At 42.8% G+C, this 8,208-nt stretch overlaps 1 protein-coding gene across 1 annotated transcript; it reads left to right on the top strand.

Annotated features, from left to right (window-relative positions):
- The first annotated feature begins 5,434 nt into the window (after nt 1-5,434).
- Nucleotides 5,435-6,862, top strand: atoh1b (atonal bHLH transcription factor 1b). The gene has a single exon (XM_049585928.1). The coding sequence runs from the start codon at nt 5,888-5,890 to the stop codon at nt 6,626-6,628; it is 741 nt and encodes a 246-aa protein (XP_049441885.1). The 5' UTR covers nt 5,435-5,887; the 3' UTR covers nt 6,629-6,862.
- The last annotated feature ends 1,346 nt before the right edge of the window (nt 6,863-8,208 follow it).

The raw sequence follows: 8,208 nt of genomic DNA, 5'->3' as shown, positions 1-8,208 counted from the left end.
GAATTTCTTTAAATTTGACTCAAACGTCCACTTGAACTGAAGAATAGACTAGAATTTGGTGGTCAAAGATCAAAGGTCAAAAGTCAGGTTCAGTGTGACCTTACCAAAAACGTGTTTTTGACCATGACTCAAGAATTGTCAAGAATTTTGACAAAACCTCATATAATTAGGAAGTGATGAGATTTTACACCCAAAAGGTTAAAAGGTCAACTTCACTGTGATGTCATAATGTTCTGCTTAAAACACTTTTCTGGTCGTTACTCAACATCATATCTCAGGAACAGAGGGGGAAGCATTTGGTCAGACACTGAATCGATGACACTAATCTTGAAACTGATTGTATAGATCTTTGTGTGGCCGGGGCAAGATGGGTGTGAAGCATCCATGTTTTCACAGACATGGATATAAACTATAAGAGAAACTTGACGGGTGCACAGACGCATACAACCGCAGGGCAGTATTTCTAGTATCAACATACTGTGGGGGGCATTTTGAGCAGATCTGAATACAGGAGGGGATGTGTCCCAGACAAATCTATATTAGAATTGCATCAAGGCAGGTGGTCCTGCTTGAATTGACTGTGTCCTTGGAAGACTGGATGGGAGAGGCGTTTGGGAGGATGAGGAGCTCGCCGGTGAATGCCAAAGTAATTGCTGGAAGACCCTATGCTACCCCATCGAGGTTGGCTGCTGAGGATTGCCAGCCAGTCCCACTACAGGGCCCTCATGTTGCCGGGGATCAGAGGACTGCACAGCAAGAGAGCCATCAGGGACATCACTGATGCTGCTGAGAGGGCATCAAGATGGCTGTGGATCAAAAGGAGATATCCGTGGACCACAGTAGCTACCTAGAAACGGGCTGGAGTCTGATCAACACTAGCTGGCGTGGGTGGATGATGCTGAAAGACCTGAAACGCCTGATGACCCCTGGTTACATCACTGCTTACTGTTAATTTATTGATGAAACTGCGTCTGGAAATTGTGTAATCTGACCTTTGGCCATTTTGGTTTTGTGGGTCCGTGACTTCCAAATAATATTGTAGGAAATTGTCCTGGAAATCACTATGGACACCAATTATGAGGGAATTTGAGACTGTGTTAAAGTGGTACACTTCCTATCAATGCATTCAAATTAACTCCTAGAATAATATAAAGAATCAGCAGGTCAGGTGAGCTTTTTTAAGCAGACAAGCGTACAACTCAACATATGAAGACTATATTAATAAATTAAGAATTACACGGGTTTAAATGGAGCAATCCTTTTGAGAGATTGCCATTTTCCCTCTTTAATTAGTACCAAATTATCTTTTTTTTTCTCTGGGAAATGATGACAAAATTAAAACGCCTGTAAAGTATAAGTGGTATTGTAATTTCTGAAGCCTGTGTGGATTGTATGGACATATTGCTCTTCCTATAGGATATTATGTCTTGAACAGGTGGACAAAGACACAGAGACACAACACATCAAACGAAATCTCTAAAAATTGAATTAATTATAGATCGCTTGGGCATGATTCCCAACTGTTCCCCAGGGATAATTGAGGAGCTTCTAAGGCATCCCCAGTGAAATGAGGACTGCTATAATTTCACTATTAGGCCTGCCTCATTTGCTAGAAATTAGAACAATGAGACAAGGTATTATTATTGGAACTACTCTGTCTCTCCATTATCAGCCCATGAGGAACCGACCAATCCCTGCTGCAAAACAGACGCACAGTATTTTACGATGTTCAACTGCAACCAAACAGTGTGACTGGTTGAGAGGCATTAATTTGTACTCACCAGTTACTGCCACCCACATTGTGTGCTCTAACAACTTTAATCAGAGTTAAACAGTGGCCACGGAGCATGTGTTGACACAAGAGGGTGCTGCTGTGGTTGGCTGGTTGGGTTTAGGGTTTAAATAGTTATGGGTCAAGATAAACTGTTGGGACCGTTGCCAGGTTCCATCACCAACGTCATCTGGCAGCTGCAGTCGTGGATGGCGCTCTGGTTGCCAAGCTGGTGACATATTGTGAAACCATTATTAGCTGTAAACTGAGTTGTGAGATTGCTGAGGCATTTTGTGCCAGGTTGGTTTGTTGTTTCGCATCGTGGGACGTTCCATCGGACACTGCAGCCTCTCACTGAAAGTCCCTTCAAGGAGTTTACAAGGAGCACTCCAAGGCAATGAACACACAGGTCCTCACCAGGAACAAATTGATCCCACTTGTTTACATTCTGCTGCAGTCAGCAGTAGTTACAGCCTACCTGTTCCTGTTTATCACGAGACAGAGTCCAGGAGCCAGAAATCCATCTATGTGCCACTCTGAGTGTCTACAGGGTTTCACTCAGCAGTGTGTCCTCTGGTTATCTCCTGCCTCTTGGAACCGGGCCAACACTGTACTTTTTATTTCACTGAATTTGTTTGAGAGCCAATAGTTATAAGTTAAAGTTTCAGATTTAATATATGGTTTTTAAAATATGATGCACTGTCCAGATTTCTCCTTGGTCATTAGCTGAAGGTCCACACAGTTTAATACATTCAGTGTCATATTTGCATTTGGCCATGTCGTTGAGCTAGTTTGCTGTCTCGGTCAAGTAGTTGTCCATTTATCACTCACTCTACAGCAGGAAATGGCACTTCAAAATAAAAGCTCTGTGCTGGAAATTCACTGTACTTAACCCACTTTTGGACACTCAAACGTTTGGAAGCGTGAAGCATTTGTTGAATAAAAAAAAATCTGCTGTTTTTCTGAATTAATTAAATGATTATTTCATCAGTTCATACAAACAATAGCAGATTTTTTTCACGACAGCTTTTCTCAGAATTTTGAGATGATAATTTGTAAGTCAGAAAAACTATCAAGTTAATGCACCTCTAAGGTGTTTCTGTACAAATCTGCAATTTTTGCTATTATAAGTGTATACCTAAAGGTCTAGTGTTTGGAATTTAGTGGCATCTAGTGGTGACGTTGCAGATTGCAACCAACTGAAACTTCTCCCATGTGCCAAGTGTGTAGGACAGGGGTGTCCAGACTTTTTTGAATGGTGGCCAGATTAGATAACGTGAAAATATCTGAAGGGCCAGATGTGTCTTGCATCTTATTGGTTATTAAAAAAAAATCACATACAAATGAGACAAACACAATTATGTCATCTTTCGGTAAGAAAGCATGCAACTTCCCACCACTCCTGAATGCAGCAGCTGGACCCGTTCCATATGTATGTATGCTCATTCTAAGGTAACAAAAACAAGATTAATCTTAGTTTTGAGTGATTATAAATGAATGAAAACCTTGTTATGGATATTATATTTAATTTCTGCCAATATGTCCCCCTAAATCTTACACACTGGAACTGGAAGTTGGCCGACATTTTGTTAATAATATTTTTCAGTATGAGTTTTCAATGCAGACTCAAATTTGTAATGGAGTATTTTTGTGTTATATGGAAAGAACTTACGGAAAGTTGCCTTCAACTCGCCAGTTGACAGTGATGTTATTGCCCCCACCCCCCACCCCCAACCCCCTTGCCTGGTGGGACCCATCAGTCTCTCTCTTGCAGGAGGTCAATAGAAGTTGACCTCAGAAATGTTCCTCACACCTCCTCGGCCTCCGCTGCCACTCCCCCGCTCACGCCCAGCACCAGATGGGAAGTGTAGCCGCATTTTTAAAGCCAGCACGCAGGGTTGCAGGCTGTTGCGCTGGCAGTGGGGCTGAAGGAATGAAATATTCATGTCGCCCAAAAAATGAATGGACACCCCGGGAAGGAGAGCGTGCCGATTTATTCAACTAAGACCAGGCCTCATTAAACTGCTGGCAGCGAGGCAGGTCACGGTGATTTTCTTTACTAGTGTGCGACCCCGACTGTCACACACACATACACAAACACAGAAGAAGAGGAGAGAGGGCCACTGAATGCTAAATTTGTCCAAGTTGCCATCATCACAACATCTCAGATCTCCCACCGGACAGCTGAAGTGGTTCCTCTCATGTAATTGATGACCTAATGAGTGATTAGCTCTTGTGTCAGAGCAGTGAGCGTCAGTGTGAAAGCTGAGTTGTTGCTGCGCACGGCATATGGGAGACGTGGGTGACACTGGTTGTGACAGAGGTGTGTAGCTTGTGTGAGGTGCCAGGGGACACCAGCTGATAGGCACAGGGGCCACGTGACTGATCAAAATTAATTCATCTGACTTGATTTGATCAAGCCTTGGAAATAAAATCCTAATGTTACCACTACTACTAGTACTAATAATAATAATAATGATGATAATAACAGCCTAATGGAACTTTTTGCATTATGACACAGGCCTATGCATGTTTTGATCCTCACTTCTCGCTAAATGATTCATAAATTGCCCTCAGACAACTTATCAGTTATCATGGCTGTGCTATAGACAGGTGTGTCTCAAGCCTTGCCTTCCACCTGTTCGTTTTATTATTCTTCTGCAAATAATCTGCGAAAGATTGTCTACCTTTTACTGTTTGTTTGAGAACAAACCTCAACGCTGCCAGATCCCTCAGGGGTCAGACCGAAGTGAAGGAGTCAGTTCCTTTGCTCATGAGAAAGATGCCTAAATTCATTTTCCATGGACTGGGATTGGCTACAGTCTATATGGATGTTGATGATGGTAATGATGGTGATGATTATGTAGTGTAAAATGTTTGTTCTTAACAGCACAACACACTAAATTTAAACAATATCTGATTAACTTTTTAAATAAATAGACCTACTAAGCTTTAAAGGAACAGTGTGTAGGATTTACCGACATGTGAGGATTGTTGATTGCAACCAGCTGAACTTTCTACCATGAGCCAAGCATGAACTCCCAGTTACAGTTGTTGTTATTGGGAGCCAAATTATCCGCAGAGGTCTCTTCCTCTCCAAAACAAATGGACCATGTGATTAAAACTGTTAAAAACACTGAATAAAGCAGTTTCACATTACAAATCAGCACTGATAGGCACATTGCAGATGGGCTGCTGGCCTAGCACCTGCTTATATATGCTCGCCTTTTTTCTAAAATAACTTAACATCCAGATGTTCAGGAGGCTTTTACTAGGAACCAAATTATCTGCAGAGGTCAGTTCCTAACCAAAACAAATGGACTCAGTTAACTTAACTGGTAAAGATGCTGAATAAAGCAGTTTCACATTGAAATTAGTGTTTTTTCAATGCTGTTTGGCTTGTCACAGAGGGGCTGCTAATTACGGTGGCTGATGTAATGGCTCTATCTGGAGCCAGTGTTTGGTTTGTCCATTCTGGGCTACTGTAGAAACAAATGACACATTCTAAGGTAACGAAAACATGTAACATATAATCTTATAAAAATAGAAATCACAAAATAATTGTGTTAAAAAGTATTTTGGGTTGAGGGAAAGATCAGAAAACTCTATATGTCCAAGCTGCAAGCACAGGTTGTTTAATTTACTAATTAACACTTTGGGCATGCATGTTAATTTATTTATTTCTGGAAAACCAAAATAATAAAGCCAGCAGCAGACATGCAGCTCAGACTTTCCTGAACAGCTTCATTAGACATCTTCTCCTAAACTTTTGAAACATATACGCCACGCTCTTTAATGATTAATACCGCGGCTCCCCTCTGTGCGAGCACAATAACAAGGTCGTGATTGAGTTACAAAGCACAATGGGAGAGAAAAAGTCGAGCTTTGTCTAATTGTTCGTTGACAGGGTCAGAGGGGATTGTGCGATTGGCTGCTGCCTCCTGAGGCTGCAGGGCTGTCAGGGCTGTTTGAGGAGCTGGGAGTGACACCAAGGTGACTGAGGGGAGGTGGTATAAATTGCTGGCGCGGTGCAAAGCACTCCAGAGACGAGGGCATCATCCAGAGTCTTCTGTGTGACCTTTTCCCTGCCGTGCACGACCACAGGCCATTGCAGTGATGACTGCAAAAGCAGAGCTTTCAAGCTGGCCGGAGTACCCAGAGGACTTCAGCCTGCTGCAGCAGCGCAACCTTGCCCACATCAACTCCAAGACTTGGATTTCATCTAATTCAATCCATGCGTTCTCCAGGAGGGACGCGCACGGAGCTGCAGACTCTGGCCTCGCGCTGGAGAAACTTGTGCCAATGAGTAAACTTCCTGTGTGCCAGACTGCTGCAGGCGCCGCAGAGGCAGACTGTGACAGGGCAGCAGAGGGGGGAAAGCCGAGCCACTTTGGCCCGCAGAAACACAGGCGCGTCGCAGCCAACGCCAGAGAGAGGAGAAGGATGCACGGCCTCAATAAGGCGTTTGACGAGCTGAGGAGCGTCATCCCCTCCCTGGAAAACGAGAGAAAGTTGTCCAAGTACGACACCCTCCAAATGGCGCAGATTTACATCACTGAGCTGTCGGAGCTGCTGGCTGGTGTAGTTCACCCGGAGTGCAGGAGTCCCAGTCCAGCCGCTGCGGACAAGACCTCCAGGCGGAGTCTGATCCACTCTCTGCGGCCAGCGGACACTGTGCAGTGCCCGAACCCGCTGACCGGAGAACAGCGGGACCCCTCCGCCTCCGTCGGCCACCTCATAATATTCGGACCTACATCTGACTTGGGGTCAAATCAATCAGTGACTTCTTCCAACAGCAGTGATGGGGAATCTTCGCACCTCAGTGACATGGAGGAGAGTCCGAGTGGAAGACAGTAACACAAAACCACTGCAGTGTCTTTTAGAGACAGAACCAGGAGAACCAAATATCAGCTTGTAGAAACATTGATCATATCACATAGTCCTTTATTTTCTCCTGTCATTTGAAATAGTTTAGAAATTGCACTGTCAATGAGAAAAACTTACTGAAACCTTGATTATTATTATTTTATTTTTTTTTACTTCCTAAGGCCACAGAGGCCTTTTTAATGCACTTTATGGTCTGAACCATCACTATAGACATTCCCAGTGTCAGTGACATTTGTCTAAATTAAAACAATTATTTTGATATTTATGTAAAGCTATGGGGTATTTTTATGATGATTGTTTTGCTACAATAAAGATATGCTTAAAACACCAGTGTGCATTTTGAGTTGTTTTGTGTATTTCATTTTGTTACATGTCAATATTTATACCATGTGAAGCAGACTGAAGTCTCCATGTTCAAAATGTTTTAGTCATTGCAAAACGGTTATACTGCTGTGTGACAAAACAAATGTACACTCTTTATAAAGGGAAGTTAGGAGAGCAAACATAAATGTAACTCCAAATCTGCTGTTCAACAGTCAGGGCCGTAATCACCTGTTTAACATTGGGAGGGACCATTTTTAATCTACAGCAGGGGTGTCAAAGTCAAACTCATACCACTTTGATCTCAGGTGGGCCAGACCAATAAAACCATCATACAATAACCTATAAGCACCATCAGCTCCAATACTTTTGCTTTGTTATGTAAAGAATTTCAAGTATATTCTATAGATGTTCATCCCTTTACAAAACAGATGAACAGCCTGACATGGCTTGACAAAAATAAGTTACGTTTCAACAGAATGACTCAGTTTTTCCACATTTAGTCAGTCTACTTCTTGCTGTCACTTATCCACACATTTCCTGATACAGATTCTTATGAACTGAAGCTGCTGATGGACAATATTTTGCACAATGTTCAATATCTTTAAACATGGTCACAGTAAGTATTGATTAATATATTAGAGAGCTGTATTCTGGTCAGGGTGGGAAAGCCTCTGAAGCAGACTTTTACATGAAGTATGCATTGTTTAACTTGCTCCTGAAAACTGGCACCTCTTAGTCTCGTCATTTTGTGGGCCGGATTGGACCCTTTGGCGGGCCACTTCTGGCCCACAAGCCATATGTTTGACACCCCTGATCTACGTCTACTGTGACCCAACCCCCAAGGGGCTTGAAACAGCTAAACAGACCACTTTAAAACATCTTCACACAATCTTAGATCAGTTCTCAAAGACTTGAGTACTGAGTGCCATTTCAGGGAGCCAGCTGAGGGCCGCAGTGCACACACTATGACTAATTTTTAATGACTTCTTTTATGACATACTAACACTTAACTATCACATCTGACAGTGATATAGCCTACATAACACTCAAATTATGCTCCAGTTTTTCATCTTTTAATACATTTGAAAGTGATGAAATAGAGACAGCACAGTCTTTGACACTGATTGTATCTTCCCACAGCAGCTTCTGCTGGAGAGCAGCAACACCACAGGCATAAATCACATGCAGAGCTGCAGCACACTGTAATACTAGGACCGGTGGTAGTA

Source organism: Epinephelus fuscoguttatus, linkage group LG9 (genome assembly GCF_011397635.1).
Source record: "Epinephelus fuscoguttatus linkage group LG9, E.fuscoguttatus.final_Chr_v1".
Classification (NCBI taxonomy): Eukaryota; Metazoa; Chordata; class Actinopteri; order Perciformes; family Serranidae; genus Epinephelus; species Epinephelus fuscoguttatus.
The sequence above is the reverse complement of the archived record's forward strand: the minus strand, read 5'-3'. Positions and strand labels throughout refer to the sequence as shown.

Coding starts and splice junctions, on each gene's coding strand:
- atoh1b (XM_049585928.1), top strand. CDS start 5,888: ATGACTGCAAAAGCAGAGCTTTCAAGCTGGCCGGAGTACCCAGAGGAC.